The 26,558-nt window shown below is 42.6% G+C and overlaps 1 protein-coding gene across 1 annotated transcript in view; it reads right to left on the bottom strand.

Annotated features, from left to right (window-relative positions):
- Nucleotides 1-26,558, bottom strand: part of PIP4K2A (phosphatidylinositol-5-phosphate 4-kinase type 2 alpha) — a 97,792-nt gene that overhangs the window by 15,086 nt on the left and 56,148 nt on the right. The window contains exons 5-8 of the mRNA XM_053265229.1: nucleotides 12,628-12,774; nucleotides 9,069-9,107; nucleotides 4,665-4,778; nucleotides 55-295 (exon numbers count right to left, since the gene is read on the bottom strand). Of these exons, the coding sequence (XP_053121204.1) occupies nucleotides 55-295; nucleotides 4,665-4,778; nucleotides 9,069-9,107; nucleotides 12,628-12,774 (541 nt within the window). The remainder of the gene's footprint in view (nucleotides 1-54; nucleotides 296-4,664; nucleotides 4,779-9,068; nucleotides 9,108-12,627; nucleotides 12,775-26,558) is intronic.

Raw genomic sequence — 26,558 nt, forward strand, 5'->3', positions numbered from 1 at the left:
GGCATTTCTGATGCAAGAATCAAGATGTCTACTATTTATAGCAAAACCACTTACTTTCATGGCATTTTATTCCATAAACATCAATGGTTGGATCAAATTCTCCTGGAGCCAAAGGCTGAGAGCTGTTCAGCGTATTTCCTGGACTATCTGGAGGTGTACCAACTGGGGGAGCCCCGTCACTTTCCCCTTCATCTTCATCGTTTTCTTCACATTCTACTTCCTCCTGTTCTGCTCTCTCCACATCATGAATCCCAACTAGCAGACTGTAATCCATGAGTTTTAACTGAGCAAGGAACTAGAGGGCAAGAACATACAGAGTTATAAGGGAAGGAGCAGAGATTCCAAAATCTGGTTAGGAAGAGTAGGGAAACACTTGCTCAGGTGAAAACCAAATGGGTTTTAATGGAGGCCAGGGAGAGGACCCTTCTAGAATGCCACACACAGCTTGATGCAAGAGAAGAGAGAGCCAGCAGTTGGGGTGTGCACAAAATGGATTTTGTCTTTCGGTTTGAGCTCGAAACGGAACACAAAATGCTCAAAATGTTTCATTAAAATAGCAGCCAAGCCGGTTTTTTCAACTAAACAACCTCAAAACGTTTTGAGTGTTTCGAGTGCCATTTTGGAGGGCTGTTTTTCCAGGGAGAGCTGGTCTACCAACTGGGGTTGGTGGGTAGACCAGACCTCTGCTCCAGACTTGGTGCGTCAGTTTGCTTCAGAGGTTCGGTCTACCTGCTGACCCCAATTGGTAGACCAGCTCTCCCCAGAAAAACAGCCCTCCAAATAGGCACTCAAAATGTTTCGAGTAGAAGAGGGGTTGTTTTTTGTCCGAAACCAGCCCATTATTTGAAGGGAATTTTGTTTCTAGCCGAAACGGCCTGTTTCAGTTTGAAACATTTAAAGCTTGAAACATTTTGCACATCCCTGGTGGTTAGAGTGTTGTACTAGGAGCAGGGAGACTCAAGTTCAAATCCCACTTCATACACAAAAAACTCATGGGGTGACTCTGGGCCAGTTACTTCTCTCTCAGTCTAACCCACTTCACCAGGTTGTTGTGAGGATAAACAGCATGTACACCATTCTGGGCTCCTCAGAGGAAGTGCAGGATACAAATGTAAAGAAATTAAATAAAAGTGGGGCAGATTCTCTCAGTATAACAATAAAAAAATTTAGGCATAGTGTGGAATAAAGTGGAAAGAGGGAGGCTCCTCCCTCTCCCTCATAACAGAACTTAGGGTCACCTAATAGTACACTGAGGACTGAAAAGAGGATATATTTCATGCAATACACAATTTATAGGATTCACTAAGACATGGTAAAGTGATGGCTACTAGCTTAGATTGCTTTAAGGGGGAACTAGACAAAGTCATAGAAGAACAAAGAACGGCCCTGCTGGATCAGGCCCAAGGCCTATCTAGTTCAGCATCTTGTTTCACACAGTGGCCCACCAGCTGCCTCTGGGAGCCCATAGGCAAGAGGTATGTGCATGCCCTGCTGTTGCTCCCCTGCAATTGGTATTGAGAGTGCCTCTGAGGATGAAGGTGGCCCACAGCCACCAGACTAGTAGCCATTGATAGATCAGTCCACCATGAATTTGTCTAAGCCCCTTTTAAAGCCACCCAAGCTGGTGGCCATCACTACAGATACTATATCTGTATGGCTATATCAATGGCTACTAGTCGTAACAATGGTATGGAACTTCCATTTTCAGAGGCTGTATGCCCCTAAAGACCAGTTGCTGGGGAGGCAGTAGAGGGGAACAGCTATTGCCTTCATGCTCTGCTTGTAGGCTTCCAAACGACACTGCCGTTATTCAGCTGTGTGCGCACGCTTATACGCAGTGGGGAGGCCGGCAAGGAAGAGGTGAATTAAGATGGTACATCTTGGCTTAGGTTCCAACCTGTGCACACTCACTGTAACTTCTGCACAAGGACATACACCAGTACAGCCCAAGTTGTGTACAGCTCTGAATGCATGGTCTGTACTATGCAAAAAATGGGAACATAGGAACATAGAAAGCTGCAACCTACAGAGTCAGACCATTGGTCTATCTAGCTCAGTATTGCCTTCACAGACTGGCAGCAGCTTCTCCAAGGTTGCAGGCAGGAATCTCTCTCAGCTCTACCTTGGAGGTGCTGCCAGGGAGGGAATTTGAAAACTTCTGCTCTTCCCAGAGCTGCTCCATCCCAAATGACACCGCTGTTAATGATGCTACTGTACAAATTTTAACGTTCTAGCAATGCCATAGAAGCCACTGAAAACAATTACTCGACTGATCTTCTAGGAGTCCATTGTCATACTTCCAACAGCCAAAACATAATTTGACCCATATTTCACAGAGACAGATCACAACGTGCTTGCCATGCATTTTAGCAATGCAAAACAAAGCATCATGAACATTCAAGAATTTAAGAACAGAAGCAGTGACAGCACATTGGGGCTTCTCCTCTCCTCCATCCTCACCAAGCGTAGAAACCAGTTTTGTATTAAAACCAAACTGATCAGGCTCGATATACATCAGAATGGACACAGTTCCAAACACACACAGATCTGCAAACAGGAGCTGCTGAGTGATGTGGGAAAATGGGATGTGGTGATGGCTTGGTTGGCTTTAAGCAGGGCTTAGACCAATTCCCAGAAAAAGGAAACGAAAGGGCTGTGCCGTTGAGTAGCTGTTGACTCCTGGTGACCACAGAGCCATGTGGGTTTTGTGTTTTTTTTAAGAATACAGGAGGGGTTTACCATTGCCATCTCCCGTGCAGTATGAGATGATGCCTTTCAGCACCTTCCTATATCACTGCTGCCTGATATAGGAGTTCCCCATATTCTGGGAAACACACCAGCAGGGATTTGAACCAACAGCCTCCTGCTCTCTTAGACAGGTTGCTTCCCCACTGTGCCATTAGGTGATTAATTCATGGAGAGCAGGTCCATGAATTTATTTATTCATGGTTCAATTTATATACCATCTTTCAGAAAACTTATCCCAAGGCAGTTTATGCAAGTTAATACAATAACATCCCATAAAAACAACATTAAAATATTAAAATCAGTTAAGACCATAAACACACCAAAAAGCAACAGACTTAAAAACAAAGAAAGAGCAGCCAGAGAGGAGAGACTGGGACCCCCTAAGGGATAAAAGCTGGAACAAATAAAAGAGGCTTATCAGTGCCTACTAGTCCTCACGCCTATAGGCTATCTTCACATCCAGTGGCAGGGTGCCTCCAAATACCAGTGGCAGAGGAGCAGCGGCAGGAGAGGGGTAGGGATGTGCAAACAGGTTGGACCCCGAACCAGTTCGATGTCGAACTGGTTTTGTTTGATGGTTTTGTGGGGTCGAACTGACCCCCCCCCGGTTCGGTCTAACCTCGGACCGACCCCCCCCAATGGTTCGGGGGGGTGTTGTGATTTTTTTAAAGTGAAATTTTTTCAAACCTTTCTCCCCTTTGAGGGAGTTCCTTGGGGTGGACGGGGGTGGTGGTCCGTGGAGGTTCCCCCTTCCCCCACAGGCCTCCGTTATCACCCCTCTGGCCCATTCGGGCCTCCGTAGTTTGGTGCAGCAGCCAAAATGGCAGCTGCCACGCATGCACAAATGGCCTCTGTGGGGCCAGGCATGGCCCAGGGCCTCGCAGAGACCATTTGCGCATGCACAGCGGCCACCATTTTGGCCGCCGTGCTGAACTACAGAGGCCCGTAGGGGGTGATAATGGAGGCCAGTGGGAGGAGGGGGAACCTCTGTGGACACCACCACCCCCATCGCTGCCCCAAGGAACTCCCCCAAAGGGGAGAAGTTGCATGTCTTCTCTGGGAAAGATGTTTTGTTTTTCTCTTCCCATGAAAATTTAGGATAGATCAAGACAGGGGTATATACATCTTCCTCTTCTAAAAGGAATAGCCTTGGCTTTCCGCCTCCTAACGATAGCTTATTGTGCAAAGCAACAGCATTTCTCTGTTTCTCTTTAAGGCTAGTATTCCTAACCCCCCCCCCAATATAATTAAATGGTAATACTCAAGAAGTATGCAGCTCTTCTGTTATTAGAGTACTTTTTTTTAATTTTTACATTTATATACCGCTCTTCCTCCAAGGAGTCCAGAGCGATGTACTACATGCTTAAGTTTTTCCTCACAACAACCCTGTGAAGTAGGTTAGGCTAGGAGAGAAGTGACTGGCCCAGAGTCACCCAGTAAGTATCATAGCTGAATGGGGATTTGAACTCGGGTCTCCCCGGTCCTAGTCCAGCACTCTAACCACTACACCACGCTGGCTCTATTAGCAAGAAGCTGTCCATTACAGAAGTTGGAGTTGTTTATCAGGGCAATTGGTCTGGTGGTTTATCAATCTGCAACCTTTAAACACATTTGTGAGGTATAAACTATACAGTAGATGTTATGATCTGGAAAATGTTTACCCACTTCCTGCTCAAGTATAGTATACTTAGGAATTATTTATTATTTATTTATTTATTTATTTAATGTATATACCAACTGACTCCGAAGGCTCTAGGCAATTCACAAAAGTAAATACAACAAAGACAAACTAAAACCACCATTAAAACAATTTAACACAATTTAAAATATTCACTGATTACTAAAAGCCAGACTAAAAAGATGTGTCTTAAGGGCTCTCTTAAAGGTGGGTAAAGATGTCCATTCTGCATTCTTACCTCAACATCCTTTTTAAGCTTTTCCATGAACATCTTTTTGTTGGTTTCATCAATGTAAATCTTTTGACCATCATTAATGAAGTCGTTGTCTTTGAATGTTGGAAGTTCTTTGGCCTAGGACAGACAAAAGCTGGCACCTAAGAACCATTCCAAAACAATACAAGTAACGAAACACACATGCTCAGTGAGACCGACTGATAATAGCAGAACTGATTATTCAGAGCTATCAAAAATGCAAACGAACACCCACAAGAGGGCATTAATGAGCTACAGCAGTGGTGTGCCAGCAACGGTAAGGGATACAATTTTCACTCCGCATTCACACACAGCTGCATCATATTTTCCTCTTTTGCCAAGAGCCTTCGTTTGCTTTTTTGTGATTGGATTTGCTTCCATTACAACCAGTTAGGAAATTCAAAATGAGGAAATGAGTTGCTTGAGCTGTATAAAACAGCAAGACCAACATTTACCGCATTGCCAACGTCCATTCCAAGATACAAGCTCTTATTTGTCCACAGACTGGCAAAAGGTAGTCTTGACTGCATTTACACGGTCTCTGTACCCTGGACATGGTTATCTACAGAACCAGGTGCATATATTAGGTGGCCTCTAGCTTCAATAAAGCATGCTAATACAAAACAGATGGTGCAAAGTTTCACAAATCGTTAACGAAGGGAAATCATTTTCATGCAAGATTGTAGACAGCACTTCCTAAAGTGATTGGCAACATAGGTAAGGGTACAGGACAGAGTGTGTGTGTGTTTTTTTAAAATGTAATAGGGAAGTCTGCAGTGGTGGGAGGAGAGCGTGGGGAGGTGGAGGTGGGGAAGACTCAGGTCATCAGCAGGGAAGAAGGAGGGAAAGGCAGCTGAGCTTGAAAAGTGAGAGGCTTACAGTCTTGATGAAAGGGAGGCAAACAGGAAAATGCACATGCGCGCGCACACACACATAGAGCCAGGCCCTTATCAAGGGAGCTCATAATTCTAAGGCCAGCCTAGGAAGGCTAGAAGGAACTAGGGATCGGCAGGAGCCAGTTCAGCGCTTCCTTTTTCAAGCACTGAACAGGCTCGAACCCTGGCGTTCGATGGGTGGGGAGGTGTACCTTTAAGATGCAGATAGGAGCTCCTGACCTGCTCACCCCCACCCGCTGGTGCTCGTTTTAGAAGCAGCAGGCAGGGCTGCGGCACTGCTTCCTGCAGCCCCACGTGGCAAAGGCATGCATGTGTGCGCTGATGCCACGTGGGGCTGCAGGAAGCAGTGCCACAGCCCCACATAGCTGCTACTAAAATGAGCACAGGAGGGGCGGGGGGAAGGGGCAGGGTAAGGAGCTCCTTTCCTGCATCTTAAAGGTATCCCTGCCCGCCCCGCCCCACAAGGTAGTGCAAGAATAGTTCGTACACATCCCTAGTAAGAATCTGTCATGTACAGAGTCAGACCACCGGTCCATCTAGCTCAGTATGGTCAACACCGACTGGCAGCAGCAGCCTTTAAAGCCCCCCACAGCATAAGATTAGCACTTAATTCCCCAACTTTTACATTTTTAATTAAAATGTAACTCGGCTTGTTGCCTAGTACTGAAGTTTGCATGTATTTAAAATTAACAAAAGCAAATCAGTCATGGCTCCCCCCCACCCCCAGCAGTGGTTGCAAATTTAAGGTCAGGGATTGGTGGCTGTGGTGGGCTTCAGACTGGCACCAGAAGCAGTCGATTGTATCATTCCCTTGTGGGCTAGAAGGCTGAAGAGGCCTCGGAATGGGAGACAGGGGCAGGGCAAACTGTTGCCATTTGCCTCTATTGGCAAGTGGCAACCAGCCAGCACTGGTTGGAAGTGTCCCACACAACTGCCATTCACCAAATCTTCTACTTGAAAGCACCCTTAATAGTGCAAATCAATCATGCATATCTTCATTTTCTTTTCAATCAGGGCTAAAACAGATGACCGGGAAGCTCTAATATCCTTTCTCTTTTCTTGGACATCTATTATCTCATAATTTGGCCATCCGTGTCATAGGACAGCCTCGCCATCTCCTTCAAAAAAGCGTTGGACTGGAACACCATCTTACCAAGTGCTATTATGAAAGAGAGGCATCTAGAACATGAAAAATACTTTCTGTGCCCATGAAATTAAAGTGATACAAGTTTCTTATTCACCTTATTAAGAATCTACCTTGTTCACTTTAATATAGTGCATATTTTAATTGAAAGCTCCTTTTTTAAAATTAAAGACAACCGATAATGAATTTTACAGCACGGCCTTTGAGCAAGAGCCAGTGGTTGGATAACACTCAGCTTGGGAATCCTAGGCAATAAATATGCAAGACCACTTGCAATGCTCACTCATGGGCATCAGGCTCAGATATCAGCAGTAAAGCATATTACAAAGAGCTACAATCTCTCCATTTATGTCACAGTGAAAACTGTAATGTGAAAGCTGCTATGAGGGACAAGTGACTGGTGTGTTCTAGGTTATTCTTGTCCAGTTCACACAGGACAAAATCATCCAACGAGCAAGCAGTGAGTCAACGTATAAATCAAGCAAAGGCGAGGCAAAGCACAAGCTGTAAGAATCTGATGAAGCCTACTATTTTTTTTTAAATACAAGACATCCATAAGTATATTCTGATAGCTGTTCCCATTAAAATAATTTTGTTATCGTTGAAGTGCCAAAAGGCAACAAATAAGAACTCTACGTTGGAGCCACAGAATAATGAGTAGAAAGAAAGAGATGCTAGTGTCGCCCTGCAACTGTTGTTCTGCAATTGCTTATGCAAGGATTTGCACAGCGTTCCATTTTCTTCTTCCTGTTCCTTGTAAGAACACAGGAAGCTGCTTTTTATTAAATCAGACTATTGGTCCATCTAGCTCAGTATTGTCTGCACTGACTGGCAGTGGCTCTCCAGAGTTTCAGGCAAGAGTCTCTCCCAGCCTTGCCTGGAGATGCTGCCAGGGATTGAAGCTGGGGCCTTCTGCATGCAAAGCAGATGCTCTGCCACTGAGCCCCATCCATGCAGAATTAGAACAGGAAGGCTCTGTAGTTGCTTGCAGGCTTCTGCTCTCATCTTTGCAACAATTTCATTTCCCTTGTGCAACACTCTAGCTGAGGTATAAAACAGCTCTGCCACAGCTGAAGAAGTCTTCTGCACCCAGCTTATCTATCAGGGCGATTTTGCTGCTTCATTCTTAGGAATGGAAACTGTCTTCATATAGCTGAAGAATATTTTAATGATGATAGCAGCCTCTGAGTTTTCCCATCAACCTAACAGGATCACAAGTTTGCTTTCCCAAAAGGCAAGGGAAAGCTAATGACCGGAGGAATGTATCAACGATCAAGCATAAAGATAGTTTTTCCTCTGCAAAGAGACAACTTTCATGTGGTTATTCTCTTGTTTAGCAGGGGTACAGCAACGGTCCCTGTTCATTCCAGCATAGCATGTGTCCCAGTGTCTGTTAATATTCCTTGTGTCTTTCTCTTTTTAAAAAAAGATTATTAAGCCCTTTGGGAAAGGAAATCATTTTTTCCCCTTTGCCTGCTATGCTGAGAAGTGGTATATAAAATATTCTAAACTAAACTAGTAATAAATAAACCCACAACATGCACAATCCACCACAGCTGGTAAGGTGAGCTCCCAGGCATATCTGGGTCTTGGCTTTGCAGCCAAGGCCATCTTAAAAGAATGGGGACGAGGCTGTAGCTCAGTAGCTGAGCATCCGCTTTGCGTGCAGAAAATCCTAGGTTCAATCCCTGGCATCTCCAGGTAGGGCTGGGGAAGACTCCAGCCTGAAACCTTGCTAGTCAGCGTAGACAATACTGAGTTAGATGGACCAATGCCCCAACTTGGTAGAAGGCAGCTTCCCAAGTTCCTATAAGGAAGGAGAAGAAAGGAGGGCCAAGCCACATATTATGTGAGTGTGACTGAGACAGTTATTTTAAAGCAGAGAGGGCAGGGGATCCAGACTGAGACCACAGTGTGTGAGGATTTAACCATTTCCCTTTGCACCATGGACAGGAAGAAAGATGCTCCCCCAGCTCCAGTTTGCCTCAGGAGGCAAGTTTCCATGGGTGCCAAGGAAAGTTTCCCTCTCAGGACAAATAGCAGCACTGGGGTGTGTGCATGCATATGTGCAATTTTTGTCAGGCTGCGGTGCAAGGGGAACGGGCTAGATGACACCTACACCCCGCTGAACACTGCAGTCCCAATCATGATTCTCCATTCTATCCCAAAACATTCCAGCAGCTACTTAATTTTACAAAAGAACTGCAGGGCCAAACAACAGGTTTTAAAGCAACAAGCAGTTTGGGCCTTATTTACAGGTTGCGCAAATAAGGTATCCATCATTCTGCAATCTCTTTCTCTCTCTTTTTAAAAAAGCTGAAGTATCAAGTAAATATAATCTTGCCATACCTTTTCCTTGTCACTGGCTTCTCTTGCTACTGTAGAGCCCTGAAAGAGAAAGATCGTATCTAAAAATCTGTTCCGCTACTAGAAACAAACATGGAAGAGAAAAAGGTATCCGACGCTGGATTGCTTCATTAAACTCATAGTAGGTTCTTTTTCATTTAAACCTACAAAATTATGCAAACTCATCCAGATTCTTATATTATGATTCCAACAGAATTCAAACATTCTACTATAGTGTGGAGGTGTGCACGGAATGTATTTTGCGTTCTGTTCTAAGCCCAGAACAGAACGCAAAGCACTGGAATAGCCCGTCAGAACAACCGGCCGAGCTAGTTCTGGTGGAACAACCCCATTCCAACCTGGAACATTCTGGGTGGCTGGTGGGGGGGCCGGAGGGCAGTGCGGGGTGGGGGAGGTGCCTTTAACAGTTGTTACCGGTGCATGCACAGCAGCCCTTTGCATGCTGTAGGCAGCGGCTCCTCCGCACAGGGTTTCGGCGTGACACTGCTTCTCACCACATCTTGGAGTATTTGCCGGTAACGACAACTCTTAAAAAGGTACCTCCCGTGCCCCCCATCGCACTGTGCTCAGGCCCCTCACTGGCCGCCTAGAACGGCAGAATGTGCTGGGACAGAATGGGGCTGTTCCGTTCCAAGTCCAGAACAGGCCCTTGATTTAAAGGGCGTTCTGTTCCAGGCTTGGAACAGCCCATTCCACGTTGGAATATTGTACCCTAGGAACATTCTGTACATCTCTATTATAGTGCTAAGTATAATAATCATTTTATTCTAAAGAAGGTCAGTTAAAACATCTCAGCAGTGCTATGAAGGTAAAGTCACAGAAGGCCTTTAACATTACAGAAATTTGGATTCTCCTTATTCTATTGCTATTAGCTTTAGTTTGCTTATGGGTGAGTTTACACGTCATGGTGAACTGGTGGTTTTTCCTGAGTCTCTGGTTTCCGAGCCCAACTTCTGGTGTCAACAAGGCTACGCCAATATTGGGTGTGTCATATGAACCCACCAATGTTGGAGATTCTACTGTGGTACAGAATCTGACATCTGTCCCTCACTTCAAATCTTGGTTACAAATCTTGGGTTCCATACTGCAAGAAAGGTAGAATATGCAGACATGCAAACATTGGTGGATTTGCATGTCATGCCCAGTTTTGACATATCCTATCCAACACCAGACATTGGGCTTGCACACCCTTGGGGAACCAGCAGCTCACTGTGATATGTGAATGCACCCCTATATCTCTGGGGACATTTCAAGAGCAGTGTAGTTCTATAGGCAATCTCTAAAGGGAAACTGTGATCAGAGCCTACTATAGCTCTTTTTATTAGAAGCATAGAATTCTAGGGATAATTAAGAGCATGCTAAGCAATGTGAATTTATTATTTACATTGGCCAGAACCAAAAGAACTCTTTGACTCAGCTGCACAAGCCCAGTGGAATGCATGCCTTTTTCTGATTTCCATGCAAGTCACACACTGCTTTTTAAAGTCTCCTCAGTTGCAAAAGCTGTTTGCTTTGTGGCATGGAGAGTTACTAGCCAAATCTAAAGCCCCCGGGTGCTCATATTTTTTGTGTACATTAGTGCTTGCATGGTAGCTAGCAAAACTCTGTCAATCTTTGCTCCAGCAGCAAATTTGCATCTTCAGAGACGGAGGCACTCAGGAGGATGACAACTTGGAGAAACATCCGGAAAGCATTTCAAAAGCAGACTGCAGAGTGCAATGGGAAAACCAGTCTCGATGTTATCTGTGTTTTTATCACATGAGCAGTTGACCACTGTCAAGCTGAGAAAAATACCAGCTTTTATTTATCAGTACTAGGATGCAGCTAGTGAATTGGGTTTATGATTGAAACTAAATAATACCAATAATCCAATTTCTAGGCAGAAGGTGTCTCCCAATAGCATATCTGAGAGTAATGTCAGCTGCATGGTCATCTAAGCAGGAGAAAAAACTGACAGGTAGTTTTGTTTTTGTTTTGTTTTTGTTGATTTCAGAAAAACTACTTAGACAAAAATAGGATGAGGCAAAAACTATGCTCCAACTAATGGTGTGAAAGAGAACCAGAGTTATTCAAAGTAATGAGCTAGGCCGACACATATACATTGTGTCATTACACAATACATTATAATGTATTGTGTCATTACACAATACATTATATGTACACATATACATTCCTTTTAAAATGTCAGTAAATAAACTGTAGATTATTTTTTGTTGGTATTCTGGTTGTTGAGGTTTTAGGTCACATAATATAGCTATGTTTCAGTTCTTAGCAAACTTTTTAAAAAAAAGGTTAAAGGTAAGGTAGACATGTGTTTTGCTGACAGAACACGCACCACCTGGTTAAGACAAGGTGCACTGAAAGTCATCTGCCTTTGAAAACTGTCCATTTGAAAGAGGCCAGCTACAGTGCAAACCTAAGCATGTTGACTCAGAAGCAAGTTTCTGAGGCCGACATCCTCACTAACGGTGCACATGCAGCTCTAAAAAAGCATGTGCACTGTATTGGCATCTGTGCTTCTCAAGCACAGATGCAGGGCAATTTTCACCAATCCCCCTCCACGCAGAAATACTCTGTGTGACCCAGAAGTAGGTCCCTAAGGGACCAATGTCTGGATTACACAAAACATTTCCGGGGATGGGGTAGGTCAGTGGAAAATTGCCTTTGTGCTCCAGAAACACAGATGGTATAGGTGTGCACATGCTTATTGGGCTGCAGCTCTGGACTGTTAGTGAGGATGTTGGCCACCCTGTTCAACAAAGCTTATTCGCAGGACTGTGTACACAGGACTCAAGCCCTAGTTTCCAACACAGATGCATTGTTTGGTGGCAGTGGAACTCACCACTGTCTTCCTTGCTAAACAGATACTGCAGGTCACATTGGGAGACTGAAAGGCCACAGCAAGCAACTACTTTTGCATGTTACTAAAATACATATTTGGCTGAGGTATTTCAAAACTGATGAACAAATTGGCATAGAGTGGCTTATCTGTGTCCTACAGTATTTCCTCAGCAAGGGGACTGAGGCAAGTTAGCTAAGTTTTAACAATGTAAAAAAACTTAAATGTTAGAGAAAACACCTTAAAGCAAAAAGATATGGGGGCTTGCCTTAAATCATTAAAGTGGTTCAACGTACTACCAAAAATTTGACATGCAAAGTAAGTTGTAGCAACTGACAAAATACATTAAAGGCATGAGAGTCTTTTCAACTATTTTTTCTTTTAAATGACTGTAACTGCAACCATTAGCAGTTATCTACTTTTAGCGAGCATACTTCTGCTAAGCCACTTCCTTTACAACACATAACACAGCTCAAATCATCTTGTTTCCATAAAAGGTTTTTTTTGGGGGGGGCAGATAAGCCACAGCCTATTTTAATAATCATAGCTTAACTGAATTGCTTGCTAGTTTTTTGTTTCGTTTCATTTGGTTTTATGTACTGCAATAGCTGGTCTCCAAGTATCCAAATGAATGTGTACCATTTAAAAAAACAACAACAATTAACACAGCTTACTGGAATACCCATAAATAACTGATCTCACCTTTAAATCATATTTTCTATAAACAGACAAACGATGGCTGAATACATTTCTTGTAACAATCATATATACTTCAACTCCATCCACTGTAAGCCGGTACATGCCCAAAAATTGAGGAAGAAGTGTATTTCCATGACACTCCACTATAAACTAGAGCAAAAATTGAGAAGGAGCGAGTATTAGAACTTTCATACATAATCTGATACTTGTATGCAGTAGGAAGATTTAGACACATTAAAGTCATTGTGGACAGTTAGACTGGAAGCAGACAACACTTAGAAGAAGCTGTTAGAACACCCATATCCCTCAGCTATGACAGAGCCATCCGGCCATGCAATATGGTGATAGCACCATTTGAGAAGATCCTTCAACACATGAATGAAATGTGAGAACACCAAACGTTCCATTTGATTTGAAATCTCTTCAGGTTGTTTTGCCAGTGCTGGTTTCTTGCAAAGAATTAGAGTCCACATAATCTACCAATTCTCTTCTCTGCTAGTTCTCACCTCAAATCTGTACCTCATGATTATACAGTTCACTTCCAGCAGGTAACTATGTACTTTCACTTCTAAGATCTCAGCATTCCCTCACAAAAAAGGATGTCCACCTTGGAGCCTGCCACCTGCAGATATATGGGAGCTATCAGAATTTGATTTTTATTATGGTCATTGACTAGTACATCAGAATTAAACCCATCACCACCATAAATCTGAAAAATGGGAACTATCTAAATAGATAGCATGTCCTTTTCAGCTAGCAGATAAAACACAATGCACCGTATGTATCAAGAGTAGTATTTGGCTTGTGTGCTCCAAAGAACAGTGTGCTCAAGAAAATTAATCCAACCATTCTTAATGTTTTTCTCATTTCAGATGATGGCAGGAAGAATTATACCAGAACTTTTATGAGCAGAGGAACTAGATCTAAAGCACTGTATGTGGTGTTCCACGTATGCACAGGGGCTTCTGGCTCCTCCTGCTGGAGGCAGCAACGTCAAGTCCTCCCAAATGACTGGGGTCCTCTGGAGCAGTTCCCCATGAGGCGCAAGGGTCTGCTACTAGAAGGAGACAGGTCTGTCATGACTCCCTGCTCATCCAGGCATGCTTATTATGATCTAGCAGGTACTTTAGTTGCATGCCCACCACTGAAGTCACAGAACTGACCTGTGAAATTCTGTATGCAGAGCCATCTTGTGAACTGGTTTTTTTTTAAAAAAAAAATAATTAATTAAAGGATTTAATATGCCACCCAATCCACAGACTCAGGGCAATGTACAAAAAAGCATCTGAGAATTTAAAAAAAGGATTTAAAGGGCAAACGCCTGGCAGAAAAGAAATGTCTTCAATAAGGTTTAAAGACTGAAAGGGAGGAAGCAGACCGAATCTGGTGGGTGGGGGAGATTTCCAGAGCATGCATATAATCTTTTATAAAAATCATCTGTTGCTAATGAAGGCATAAGCTGAAACTTCCAACTAAAATTTGGTTTCCTCTTGTCTTTGCCGTCAGTCATCTTTTTGTTATATACATAAATGTATATAACATATATGTATCAGTGTTAAGGTATAGCTGTATATTGCTATCTTCAGAAGTTAACATCCTGACTAAGCATGGGCCTACACACTGGGAAGAAGCAACCTTGCTGCACAGAGCATCCTGAACTCTACAGCACCTACTGTGAGGAGGGAAGGTGCAGTTTTTGCCAATTTCTCCTTCCCCCAGAAGTTCCCTGTGCCACCCCAAAATATGTCCCTAACAACTACACAACTCAGGGACATATTTTTGGATGGCACTTCTGCAGGAAGGAAAGATCAGCAAAAATCATCTCACCACCCCATGTGATAGCACTGAAGAGCTCAGGAAGTTCTTCACAGTGGAGACATTTCTTCCTAGTGCATGGGTGCATGCTTAGGATGCTGTCCAGAATATTTTTATTTTGTTTTAAGGATAGCTACTTTACAGCAGAAAGAAGGCACTACATGCTAAACATAAGGATAACACCCAGTTCCATAATCTTCTGAAACTTTGCAGCAAATAGTACATAGTTAGTGATTTTGATATTATATGAGTGATCATGTTCAGAAGGATGACCATGGACAGCCACCACAAGATCTGGAAGTACTCTAGTATTGCAGTCAAGCTTTTGGGATAGTAGGTACAAGGTAAAGTGTGTTGTCAAGTCGATTATGACTCCTGGCACCCACAGAGCCCTGTAGTTTTCTTTTGGTAGAATACAGGAGGGGTTTACCATTGCCTCCTCCCGTACAGTATGAGATGATGCTTTCTAGCATCTTCCTATATCGCTGCTGCCCGATATAGTACCAGCGGGGATTCAAACCAGCAACCTTCTGTTTGTTAGTCAAGCATTTTCCCGCACTTATAGTAAGAATAGCAGCTATATAAAAGAGAGAGTGTATGGAAATATATTTCATGAGAACAGTCTCACAGGGCATACAAAATATCAAAAAGAATATGAATGCTTTTATGGTTGTAAAGTGTTTGATAAAATTTAATGCAAAGCTTTTAAATTTTTGTTTTATCCCACCCCCCAAAAGTTTAAACTTTCATTAAGATTCTTGCTTACAGAAGACAGACTCAGATTAACCCATAACCACACTTATACCACTGAGTAACTTGCTTTGATAATTCTCTTACTTTCTGCAGAAAAAACCATCTAAAGTGCACTTTAATAACCATTCAAGAATCTACAACCACCACCAATGTAGTAACGAAGCTTGAAAGCTTTAACTTATATTCATGAGATCAACCAAACTATCAGCATCAAATCAATTTGCCTTCCTAACTGGAGCGGCCAAATTAAATTGTGCCAGATTCAACTGAAATCAGAACTACCCCTTCTTTCATGCCCAAAGCAAGCAGTTATTTTGCATTTCAATCAATATACCTCTTCTTGCAAGAACCTCCATAGGCAAAGTAAAACAGTATTTTACAGTGTACAGCTTAAAATCAATTTATTTTAAAAGCATTAGAATTTTTCAAAATTGATGACATTTCACACTGTTCATTTTTGGAACCATCTTGACTCTAGTGTACACAGGAATAATTACACATACTTCTCAAAATGGTGGGAAAGGAATTTGAGCTGGATACAGTTTCTCATAATGGCTGGTAACTTTTTTTTTTAGGATTTAAGTTCTCATATTTGATTATGCCCTTCCTTCAAGACCTTGAAGTAAAAACTTATATTGGAGATTTGGAAAAGTACAAAGGTTACACAAATTTAAAATGCTGTATAGGTTGACAGTCCTAAACGTAGCTGGTAACCATTTGCTTAGAAAATGGCTTACAACAGTCTACCTCATATTTTTATTCAAGCCAGAAATCATCATACACATATGCCTACCCAAAAAAATTTAGAAAAAAATCCAGCTGATTAAATTTTGACTTAAGCCAATAAATGCCTTTCAAATTGGGGTGGGTGGCTCAAAAAACAAGAGGAACAGTGGGTTTGGTAGCCATTTCTGATCAGTGTCATTTTACACATTTTGTTCTCTAGAACAGACATCTGGCTACAATACACACATTCATTAAATTAATAGTGAAAATACATCAGGGTCATAGAAACTGCTTTAAATTCAAATTGAATTTATTTCAGTCTACTCACCATACAACAATATGGTGACTGGACATCAAACCCAAGAATTAAAAAACTAAACTAAAAATCATTAATCCAATCAAATTGTACAACAAATTCCAGAAAATACATACAATATCAACTTGGCCTTGTCCAATATCTCTAACCTTGTTTTAATAGCTGCCCCAGGAAGTGTAGCTATGTTTTCAGTTACTGTTTTATTAGAATTCACAATGCGTATGTATACTGCATACTCATTAAATAAATATTGAAATCATCAGAATTTCCTAACTTTCTTAAAATAAATGGAAGTGGTGCCAAGTGGTATATAAATATTTGTTGTTTTGGATTACTGTTGCAAGCAAGATAGGTCGGTGTGTGTGTGTGTGTGTGTGTGTGTGTCTTGCCAATATTACTGCATCACAAAGGTAGCAAGCCAAGCCACCTGTCTGAAAAAGTGATTGGCAGTTTCTGTTTCTCCCAACTGATATAAATGAAATATAAATCATGGCACCTGAGGTTGTTTATTTATTATTATTATTATTATTATTATTATTATTATTATTATTATTATTAATTTGATTTCTATACCGCCCTTCCAAAAATGGCTCAGGGAGGTTTACACAGAGAAATAATATATAAAGAAGATGTATCTTGGTCCCCAAGGGGCTTCACAATCTAAAAAGAAACATAAGATAGACACCAGCAACAGTCACTGGAGGTACTGTGCTGGGGGTGGATAGGGCCAGTTACTCTCCCCTTGCTCAATAAAGAGAATCACCACATTAAAAGGTGACTCTTTGCCAAGTTAGCAGGAGGTGTTTATAATGTCCCAATTGATATTCTAATTCCTAAGAATTCCGTGTTTCAGAGAATCTACTCCTAAATTTTATTAATTAAATCACAAATCATCCAGGCATCTTTATAGGTCTTTTCGATAAAGTAAACCAAACCTTTATTGGAAGGGGAAATAGAATGAGAAGATTTTTCTGGACACATTCAGAGACTGCTTTGCACTTTAGATAGCATTTGAACATGTTTATGTCAAAGTCTCACATAATGCTAGATTTCAGATGCCAGACTATTGCATTATTTATTTATCATATTTCTAGACCACCTGATATTTGCATCTCTATGGAACTCTATACCCCTCCTCCATTTGACACAGTAATTAGTCAACTAATTTTGTCCTAGGACAGTTAAAAGAAAAGCATGCATTAGCCCTTGCTCACTACGGTATTTCTCTTCCACTAGAAGGAAAATATCTGTCCTTTGCAAGTTAGTATTACTGATCCAACTCATTTCTGCCAAGTGAATTCTATTGGGTGCAGTTGTTGCCCAACATTTTAGAGCAACTGCTTTATCAAACCTTTGCACAGAAGACTTGATTTCACAGATTATTTAACAGAGAACTATTTAGCTAGCCACATTGCCCACCTGATGAAAAGATTAAACTGTGTTGCAAGATAGTCACACAGAGCAATACATTATAAGGCAATCATCTTGTATTCTTGTTGTGTAGTTCTTAAAAAAAAAAGATATTCATCACAGTTTCAAAAAAAGGAAACTAAAATGCAGTTTTAAAGTAAGCATACCATGATTTGAAGAAGTTGCTTTCAAGGCAATGTATATCCTAATGGCAGGTGCAGCAAAAATAATCAACAGCTCCAGTTGGGTAACCAGGCAGTTACCATGTTTGTGGTGCACTAGTTTTTTTAGCCTTATGTGAAGTTATTATTAAGATTAATTAATTAATTAATTAATTATATTTGTATACTGCCCCAAACTTATGTCTCTGGGTGGTTTACAACATAAATTAAGACAAAAATCAAAACATTAAAATATTAGGTGAACAAATGCATCTTTAAAGACCCTGAAAAAGCTGTCAGAGATGTGGAGGCTCTTATTCCAGTCGGGGGTGCATTCCAAAGTCTTGGGGCAGCAACAGAAAAGACCCATCCCTGAGTAGCCACGAGACAGGCCAGTGGCAACTGCAGACAGACCTCTCTGGAGGATTTCAGTGGGCAATGGGGCTCATAGTGAAGAAGACATTTTCTTAAATACCCTGGGCCCAGTGTTCCCGCTAAGGCATGCGCACACGCACACACTTTTTGATGTCCACTCAATTAATTTTAGATCCCACTCAGGTTGAATCAGGAAGGCCCCACTCTGAATGCATGTGTGCACACACTGCCTTGATACTGCCACCCAGAACAAAACTCATTCCGCGCACAGATGAAAAAAAAATTAGAGAACACACTTCCTGGGTCTAAGCTGTTTAAGGCTTTATAGCACCTCTGGGTGAATGGCACTTGACAGAACAGGCAAGCAAGTTATACAACCGAAAATGCATAGAACTAACTAGTATAAACTAAGCATTTAAAGACATATCATATAGAATATAGATGTTATGCAAAATCATACATCACTCCAATGCATACACATTTACATGATGGAAAGGAGGAAACTGCATTCTTATATGCAGAACACAATCCTGGTACCACAAACAGTAATTCTTCAGAGCAAGGGCTTCCAGCCTTGGATCTACAGATGTTGCTGGACTACAACTCCCATCTTCCCCAGCAACAATGGCATTTGGCCCTTGGAGCCATCCACCCATGAACCTAAGGCTGGGAACCTTAGCCTCAGAATAAGACTGAGTTTGCTTGTGCCAAGGCAGAGGTCCTTAGATTCATACATTAATGGTGAGTTTTGCTTTATTCTTCAGCTCTCCATACAAATCAGTGTGAAGATTATCGCACTATTCTTAGGGGAAATGTCAAGATGTTCCTAATGCTAGTTAGGGTTTTGTGGGCTAGAGCACAAAAACATGATGCTGCTGCTATTGAAACGTTTTGCCAAGGTTCACAGGAGGAAGCAGGCAGGCTCCAAACTGGGGCTACCTTGGTAAAAGCCACCCTGATGTATACCCAGTGAATAGAACAGGCCTGCTCAAATTAGCCCCCCCCCCAGCTGTTTCTGGAGTACGACTCCCATAATCCCCAGCCACAGTGGCCAATAGCCAGGGACTACAGGAGTTGTGGGCCAACACCTGCAGGAGGGCCAAAGTTGAGCAGCCCTGGGGTAGAGTGAGGAATAGAGGCATTCCCTGGTACCAGTAGTGTTAAGTGGTGAGCTCTACTCCAAGGGTCTTCCAAGGTCAGCAGGTTACGTCTAATTCGCAAGCCTGCTTTACTCAATACTGCAGCTAACAGAGAAGAGTGCATTTGTGCCCGTTATCAGTAACCAAAACTTATTCCACAGAAGTGAAATCCATCATTATCATCCGATGTTATACGGGTTGCCCTTGGGAACCTTCCTGCAATAAAAGAGCCAAGTCTTATCTGTGTCAGATATTTATAATTCAAACCTTCATCTTTTTACATTGATCTCTTGTGCAGAGAAATGTCTATCAAGAGTTCTGCGGTTGTCACTGCTGCTCAAACTCTTGTTTCATTTCAGTGATCATCTCGACACACTTTATTCTTTGTGTTGCCCTGTGCTTTGATCACCTCAGTGTATTTCATAATTTCTCCAGAGCATTTCAGCATACATTCTGACAAAAGAAGTACATTTTCCTTTGAGATTTAAGGTGCTCACCCGCCCCATATATATTTCAAAAGTTGCACTGGTTCAATTATGAACAAAAACACAAGTCTACATAATCTAATGCAAAACCTTAATGTAAGTCTGAATTATTCTTTAGACCAATATCCTGCCCTAAGGGGCTCAAGGTGAGCATTTGAATAGCAGGGCTTAATATATATAACAGAGACAGACAAAAATAACTTCTCTAACCCTGGCAACTGAATGCCAGCCAAAACAGAATAGTTTTGCACTGTTACACAATAAGCTCAGCTTTTGCCAAACATCTGGGAGAAGAGTGCTCCACAGCTGTGAGGCAGACACAGAGCTCCTTCCTAGGCACCCTTGTCATTTAAGCTTGGTGCATGGAAGGGTTCATTAAGAGGGTGATTTGTCAGATGCAAAGGATCCATTATAGGTAACCATCAGGGGTATAGAAATCTGCATGGTCTTAGCTACAGCACTGCATCAGTGATGAAAGTTAGCTAGCTGTTCTATCATCTTATCTTGGTCATTGGACAGAGCAGAGATCAAGAACAGCATGTGCACTGCAATACTTCGGCAAACATAACAGAGAATTTTGTGGCACTTAAAAAACCAAGTTTACTGTAGTATTAGTTTTTGTGAGCTACAGCCCTCTTTAGATACATGAGGTGTTATTTATTTAGAGAAATGACTGGTCCAGAGTCACCCAGCAAGTATCATGGGTGAATGGAGATTTGAACTCGGGTCTCCCCGGTCCTAGTCCAGCACTCTAACCACCACACCACACTGGCTCTTATCTTCCATTGGTTAGATTTTTAAAGTTCTAACATACAGACAGGGAAGGAGGGAGGAGAGAGAATGTCAGCGGTGGAGCCTAATGCCATAAAATGCAAGAGGTACAGAATGTAAGTATACAGCTTCAAGGCTATCAGAAAAGCACAGTGACATTTACAACAGCAGTAACAGGCAATAGTTAAATTGTGTTAATTAAGACTTGTAGTAAGGGACAAAACTATTACCACACTTCAAGCCTAAACAGATAACATCAAGCTCCTAGATATCTTCTGATTCACTGCTTCTGGAAATTAGGCATTTGAGGTAACTATCCACCAGGAATGTATTTTTCCACATGTTCCACTGAAATATAAGAGCTGCACAACAGGCTAATGTTTGGTCCTACACAATGTTCAGTTCAGTCTTGCCAATAAGATTTGACTGGGAAAGTTACTCAACATCATCTCCATTTCAGAGTATATTAATATTGTGCTCCCTGCAAGAGTCCAGAACAGAGTTATTTTGCTTTTACACAGTGTTATAGTAAACACAGTAGTGTGTTGCAACCAACACTACAACTGGTTGAAACTGTAGCTTTAGAGCTCACTTCACTTTGGTCTTAGCCATTCAAAAATATCTTCTCTTGCAGTTCACTATTCCATTAACTCTCCCTAGTTTCATCAATTGCTAAGATACTAAGCCCCACCCACACTTAGTAGGGAGTAGTCCTCACTGAACATAGTGGGACTTCTGAGTTACATTCAAAGGCTCAACACAGGAAGAGCGCTGCTAGATCAGGTCTAAGGCCTATCTAGTCCAGCACCCTGTTTCACATGATGCTTGTGAAGCCACACAATCAGGAAATGAAGGCATGCCCTTTCTCATGTTGTTGCTCTCCGGCAACTAGTATTCAGAGACATCCTGCCTCTGAACCTGGAGATAGCCTACAGTCATCATGACTTGTAGCCTCTGATAGACCTGTCCTCTTTGAATCTGTCCAAGTCCTTTATAAAGCCACCCAAGCTGGTGGCCATCACCACATCCCATGGCAGAGAATTCCACAGATAGATTAATTATGCTCTGTGTGAAAAATTACCTTCCCTTTTCATGCTGGATCCATTCATACAGTTATTTCTATCATTATCATTGCAGCTATTCCCCATATTTTATATGACATCCAACTTAAAGCTCCATAAATTTGCTTTCCCAGACATCAATACTTATTAAAAAGCCACAGAGTTTAAAAGTCTGTAATTCGGGAACAAAAGCCAGGTTTAAAAAGGGCTTTCTACAAATGAAATTAAAAACCCGCTATAGTAGTATATACAAAGGTTATCTGGAGAGTTATTGATGTCACAATCAAATTTTTGAGCACATTTATAAAAACAGAGTTACAGTCAGCCCTTGCCAACCACGGTTTCATCAAACGCAGTTTTGAGCATATGTGAATAGAAATTGTGACCGGTCTTGCCAACTGTGACCTGAGTATCTGTGGGTGAAGAGGTTTCTTAGTGATTTGGGAGGGCGTTCAGCGATGTTGTGGGGTTCAGAAGTTCAATCTGCTCATTCCTCTTGGTGACCCTTGCTGACTTTGCTGTCCCTTGCCAATTTAAAATGCTTTTGAGTGACTTTTTTGGGGGGGGCGGGGAGGTTTCAAATTTTTTTTACAGAGGTTCGATTTGCTCATTCTTCTTGGTGACTCTTGGCAATATTACAGGATTTATTTTGCACACACCCCCTTTATTTTTAGGTCTTTTTGCGGTAGTGGTTCACCTAATCCCGTTTCCCATTGGCTTTTAACGCCTTGCCAACCACGAATTTGCCAAGGGCGAGGTTTTGTCAGAACAGAACCCTAGCAGTTGGTGAGGGACAACTGTACACACATATTGCAATAGTAGCTTAGAGTTAATCATTCTAAAAAATTTAGCTCTGCCACCCTTAACATAAACGGAGTAGTACTTTGCTCTAGTCACAAAGGGAATTGGGTCACATAAGCACGATATTAAAATGGAACTGGCAGAACCTGTTCAAATATAACTGCAAACAACTCAAAGTGTTCTACTGTCCAAAGAACAGAGAGTATCAGCACACTCCCTGAAAGATACAAGGGTAAACTTGTACCTGTTTAAACCCACCAAGGCCTGAAGTTCTTCCTCACAAGCTGTTATATCCATATTTTTATTGGCATGGTAATAATGCATGTGTTATCAAAAAGGATGGAGTACTGGAATGGAGGAAGACACCCCACATTCCACACAAACTTTGCCTTGTTAAGTAGACAAGACTATGCCTTGTTTTACAAAAGTCAGCCCCCTGACATAGGAAGCTGCCATATACTATGTCAGACCATTGGCCCATCTAGTTCAGTAATGTCTACACCAGGGCTGCACAACTTTGGCCCTCCTGCAGAAGCTGGACTACAATTCCATCATCCCTGACTATTGGTCACTGAGGCTGGGGGATTATGGGCGCTGTAGTTCAAAACTGCAGGGAGGACTGAAGTTGTGCAGTCCTGGTCTACACAGACTGGCAGAGGCTTCTCCAAGGTTGCAGGCAGGAATCTCTCTCAGCCCTATCTTGGAGATGCTGCCAGGGAGGGAACTTGGAACCTTCTACATGCAGATGCTCTTCCCAGAGCAGCCCCATCCTCTAAGGGGAATTATCTTCCAGTGTTCACACATCTAGTCTCCCATTCATATGCAACCAGGACAGACCCTGCTTAGCAAAGGGGACGCATCATTCTTGCTACCTCAAGACCAACAATCCTCCCTGTAAAACGTAAAATGCCTTAGCCAAATAAATAGAGAGATAGAATTTAAAAAATAAAGGTGGGGGAGGAGATGCAGTGGAGGCGGGGGGAAGGGAGGAGTCTGCTAAAGGGATGCCTCAGCAGCTACTCAGGAAGGCTCTAAAGGAAGAAGACAAGAAAGCACAGAGTTCAGTTAGCTGTTCTAGCCAAGAGAGTTGAATTATAATTTGGCTTTGGATCTGTCCTTTTATTTTGCAGCTAACTGCTCAGCTTCAAGTAACTTCAACTGAAGCTGAATGCTTGGATTTTTATGAAAGAGGAGGTTTTTCGGGTTTTTGTTTTTTTAATATTCACACAAATATCAGTTCTCCCAGGGCTATTAAATCCACAAAACAAGAACAGTGCCTTTTACCACCACCAGCCCAGTACCTCCAGCAGGCCCGGCCCATGAACGCGCCTCCGGGGGGAGGGGGGCGGCTTCTTTAAGTGTAAACGGAGCCGGTGCTCCATGCCACCCAGCAGCCCCCACGGCGGAGAATCACCTCCACCACTCACCTGGCTCCCACGGAGGCGAGTCCCCGCCAGCGGCCAGGTGAGTGGCGGAGGAGATTCCCCACCGCGGGGGCTGCTGGGAGGCACAGAGCACCGGCTCCGTTTACACTTAAAGAAGCCGCCCCCCTCCCCCCGGAAGCACGTTCACAGGCTGCATCTGACCTCCAGTGACTGTTGCTTGTGTCTATCTTATGTTTCTTTTTAGACTGTGAGCCCTTTGGGGAGAGGGAGCCATTTAATTATTTCTCTGTGTAAACGGCTTTGGAAACTTTTGTTGAAAAGCAGTATATACATATTTGCTTTTATTGCTTCAGTCCATCTTCTAGCAAGCCTTCTTGCATGCCCAGCACAGAGCTAAACACAGCGTGTAATCGATACAACCTTGAGAGTTATTTGGACAACTCCAATGTGGACATCATTGCGCAACCGAAGAGGAGAGCAGGACATGAGTAAGTCAAGGTCAAGCAAGGATTCATGGTGGTCAGGCCCTCACCTAGGTTATGGTCAGGCTCTTTTGCATTATTATTCAGTGCCCTTTACCACTGACTTACCAGATGGAGCTGGTCTTGTGGTAGCAAGAATGAACTGACCCCTTTGCTAAGTAGGGTCCACCCTGGTTTGCATTTGAATGGGAGCATACATACTGTAGGAGCACTGTAAGAGATTCCCCCCTAGGGGATGGAGCCACTCTGGGAAGAGCATCTGCATGCAGAATGTTCCAAGTTCCCTCCCTGGCATCTCCAAGATAAGACAGAGAGATTCAAGTTGGCTGTCTTATGAAATATGGAGGAGCAGCTGCAATGGTAATGTGACAGAAATATGGGGGACCTGCCGAAGGTTCTGAGCTCCCTCTCTGGCACCTCTAAGATACGGCTGAGAAAGACTGCTGCCTACAACCTTGGAGAAGCTGCTGCCAGTCTAGGTAGACAATACTGTAGATGGACTAATGGTCTGACTCAGTATAAGGCAGCTTCCTATATTCCTAACCTTCCTGGCAATTACTTCTATAAATAATTTAATATAGCACGTCTGTTCAGTACCAATTAGTACGAGCTGGGGTGTACAAGCTTAATGTCTGGTGGCTATAGGCCACCTCCAGCCTCAGAGGCAAGATGTATCTAAATACCTGTTGCAGGGGCAACAGGAAGAAAGGGCATGCCATCACCTCTTGCCTGTGGGTTTCTCAGAGGCATCTGGAAGGCCACTGTGTTAAACAGAATGCTGGACTGGATAGGTCTTGGACCTGTTCCAGTACGGCTGATCTTATGATTCAACCACTGTATTTACAAGAGAGGCATGGAAGCCATGCTGTCTTACCTAAAACTTGTTTTGCCCTGGTTGTAACTGTGATAATGTAAAGCTGCTCGACAGGCTATTGATCAAGAAACATGTGCTAACACGTATTACACATTTCAGAGAGCCACAGCCAACTCATTTGCCTGACATGTGTTCCTCAGAATGGAGCAGCACATAGTTGTAAATGTATGCCCAATGTGTACAGGATAAAAGTTTTTCTTTTAAAACAGGAATATAAAAATTTTAACATTTTACAAAATTGGTAATGTTTGAGTTCATAGTAAAGAAATCCCCTTTGTACATGCTTAGAAGCACTTCCGTCTGCATCAGGACTTCACATGTTCCACCACTGCCTGCTTATGCCCAATACTGATATCACCCATCACACCTACACTAACATTTCAAGGCAGAATCAGCATTTGCAAGCAATAACTATATTATTAATAAGACATTCCTTAAACAACAAGAGACAAGGTGTTGTACAAACACGGAACAAAACGACACAGATGCAGGCTAACAATCTAAACCCCTGCTAACTTGGCAAAGAGGCACCTTTTAACGTGGTTATTCTCTTTATTGAGCAGGAGGAGAGTAACTGGCCCTATCCACCCCCAGCACAGTACCTCCAGTGACTGTTGCTGGTGTCTAACATGTTTCTTTTTAGATTGTGAGCCCTTTGGGTACAGGGATCCATCTTCCTTCCTTCCTTCCTCCCTTCCTATCTATCTATCTATGTAAACTGCCCTGAGCCATTTATGGAAGGGTAGTATAGAATTTGAATGAATGACTAATAAACAGACATGTGGGGAAAGGAAGAGGGGACAAGGGGACAATGGGCCACCACCAGCACATACATGGTGCTTTATAGAGCAATGTAAGTTCTCATCATATTATGGCCCTATTGAGGACCAACATGTCGTGCAGCCTGCACACACCATGGCCATACCTTCCCCAGCTCTCCGTGCATTCAAGCACATCCACAGAGGCAAGCATTGAATTCAAAGAGTTTTCCTCATGTTCAGGGAGGAGAGCTGGTTGTGAGATAGCAAGCATGAGTTGACCCCCTTGCTAAGTAGGGTCCACCCTGGTTTGCATTTTACTGGGGGATTTTACTGGTTTGCATTTTACTGGGACATATGAGTGTTGAAAGATTAATTGTAAACTGCCCTGAGCCAGCTCAGAAGGGCGGTATAAAAAAAAAATCGAATAAATAAATAAATAATTCCCCTTAAGGAATGGGGCTGCTCTGGGAAGAGCACCCGCATAAGGTTCCAAGTTCCCTCCCTGGCATCTCCAGGTAGGGCTGAGAGAGACCTTGAAGAAGCTGCTGCCAGTCTTTGTAGACAATACTGAGCTAGTTGGACAATGATCTGACTCAGTATAGGGCAGCTTCCTATGTTC

This window comes from Hemicordylus capensis, chromosome 6 (assembly GCF_027244095.1).
Source record: "Hemicordylus capensis ecotype Gifberg chromosome 6, rHemCap1.1.pri, whole genome shotgun sequence".
NCBI classification, from domain to species: domain Eukaryota; kingdom Metazoa; phylum Chordata; class Lepidosauria; order Squamata; family Cordylidae; genus Hemicordylus; species Hemicordylus capensis.